Raw genomic sequence first — 2,347 nt, forward strand, 5'->3', positions numbered from 1 at the left:
TAGCCTGGCTCTACCTAAAGGTAATATAAACAACACCTCTCAAGCTAATTAACATGTTAGGTCTTTGTAGTTTAATTCAACAATGACAAGTTATGAGCTGAACCAGTCACTTCCTGGAGTCTCTCCAAAGACAAGAATAGCAGATAATCCTGCGCAAAACAACAACTTGTTGTTTTTACACCTTTCTTTATAATTTCTGTTGCATCAAAAATTACATCTAGCTGTCTCCACTTGTTTCTAGTCTTTTAGCTAAGCTGAGCTAAGCGAACTGTCTGCTGGCTGAAGGTTCATATTCAGCGTACTCTTGGCAACAATGTAAATAGGCATATTACCCAAAATGCTGAATAATTGCTTTTAAAATAGCAGTTTTACAACATTATAAAAGAACTACAGTAATGTAGAAGACATGTTGATTTTGTGTTGTTAACATGTGTCACAAAGTGGATGGGTATTTACGTTAAATTACACATTTCCTTAACTACACATATTAACACTGAGTTGCTACTTGCAATTTGCAAAAACAGATATTACATACCAAAAGAAGAATATATGCTACTTTGTAGTTGGAATAGAAAACCTTTGCCCCTCACACCGGGATGGATATTGCTATAATCTATTGATTAAAATAAGCAGTTTGCGATGGTATTCTAAATAGTTTATCCTATGGTTAACACAGAAGACTGTGGAGCCTGTAAGAGAAAAACATAAAGGTAAAAGCAGAAAATGCCCGTTAGACAAGCTGTGAAGGCTGGATTGGAAGTGAGTCCATGATGGCTCTGTTTTCAGAGGGTTTCCTCTGGAGTCTCTTCTCTATCTGTGGAAAGAGTTATACAGTAAAATAGCCCTGCTCCACGGAGAGAGAAACACAGGCCAACTGGGGAAGCGTGGAGGATGTTTCTGTCTGTCTGTGTTCTTCTCATCCTTAACCTCCCCCCTCCTCCACCCCCCTCTCCGACCCCGTGCCTCGTGGGCCCTGGCCTCCTCGCGCCTTCCTCCTGCCCGGTCCGTCCTCTCCGCATGCGCCGGAGTTGCAGGCTGTCCGAACTCTTTTCAGCATTTTTTGGCTATTTATCTTCTTCTCTCGAGCTCGCATTTTGCCCGGCTCTTTTTTTCCTCAACCCCGTCTCTCTCGATGCTGATGCTCTCTTTGACAAGCCTGTTTGTTTTGGAAATGACTGCTAGTCCTTCATGTGTCTTTTTTTGTTGTGTGTGGTGTGTCCGTGAGCTAAGGGGTTGGAATGAGATGAAGGAGTAGATTCTCACACACGGGTGGCTTGCTTGTGTGAGTTTTTAGAAACACAAGTGGTGTGGGATGCCGGTCGTCCACTGCTGCTGCCAGCCCCCCCCTCCCCTCCTCTTCCTCCTGCTCTCCGCTTGCTTGCGCGAGGTTCCCCATGCTGGCACACTGTGCCCTGTGCACTCACGTCTCCTTTGGTCCTGCTGTCTTGTTGCCTTCCCCTCTTTCCCGTTCTCAAGAGCGCTGGAGCCAGAGCCTCTGTGACGGTTTCCATGGGTATTGACTTCAGCGACTCGACACAAGCAGCCAACTTCCAGTTGTGGTAAGACAACCTGACACCCACTCATATCAAGTCAGCCTTATTTTTTTCCCTCTAGGACCTTCAGTTGTACATCTCTTTTTCTCCTCCTGCTCTCATTCTGTGTCTCCAGATTCGTCATCACATCTCCCTCAAGTGTCTCTTTTTCTTAAGTTCATTTGCATCTTCTCTTGCCTTTTCCCTCTCATTTGTACTTTGTTAATTCTCCTCTTCCTACCCGCTCTGTGCCGGCACTCCCAGGTGAGACATCAGCCGCAATTGATCCGGGTTCACTGGGATAACAATTATTCCTCCAGTAATCAGCCCCGGCCCAAATCAACCTGCTGAACGCCATTGGCACCGCTGCTCAGCCGATCAATAACCTTATCAGAAAATCTGTTCAGGACGGGGGAATCAATCTGGCCCAAAATGCCATTCACAGAGCGTGGTTTGCAAGGCAATCAGAAGAGAAACATTTAATACACAAAACACACACACATTACCACAAAGTCATCGTCATTTGAATTACAGAAGGGACCAAGGTTTATTTTCAGTCCTAATTTACAAGATTCCTGCTTAACTTTTTATGTTGGATATCTTGTAAACTCTTCTTTTATTGTTGTTTTCCTCCCCCAGCACCAAGGAGGACCAGTTCAATGTGTCCATCCAGCCTGCTGTGGGAGAGCTGTTAATGCCCAGTACCATGACAGAACAGGACTTCACCAAGGAGCAAGGTGAGTTACTGGCTGGTTGCACCGGGCACGGCTTCGATCACAGCCACACGAGGCAAATGCTTGTGATTCCACCAGAAG

At 45.4% G+C, this 2,347-nt stretch overlaps 1 protein-coding gene across 1 annotated transcript in view; it reads left to right on the plus strand.

Annotated features, from left to right (window-relative positions):
- ap3b1a (adaptor related protein complex 3 subunit beta 1a) overlaps window positions 1-2,347 on the plus strand; it is a 50,261-nt gene that overhangs the window by 38,161 nt on the left and 9,753 nt on the right. Inside the window, exons 22-23 of the mRNA XM_035668341.1 lie at window positions 1,479-1,559; window positions 2,172-2,331. Of these exons, the coding sequence (XP_035524234.1) occupies window positions 1,479-1,559; window positions 2,172-2,331 (241 nt within the window). The remainder of the gene's footprint in view (window positions 1-1,478; window positions 1,560-2,171; window positions 2,332-2,347) is intronic.

The sequence above is a fragment of the Morone saxatilis genome, unplaced genomic scaffold (assembly GCF_004916995.1).
Source record: "Morone saxatilis isolate NCDOM2014 unplaced genomic scaffold, NCSU_SB_2.0 Contig21, whole genome shotgun sequence".
Taxonomy (NCBI): Eukaryota; Metazoa; Chordata; class Actinopteri; family Moronidae; genus Morone; species Morone saxatilis.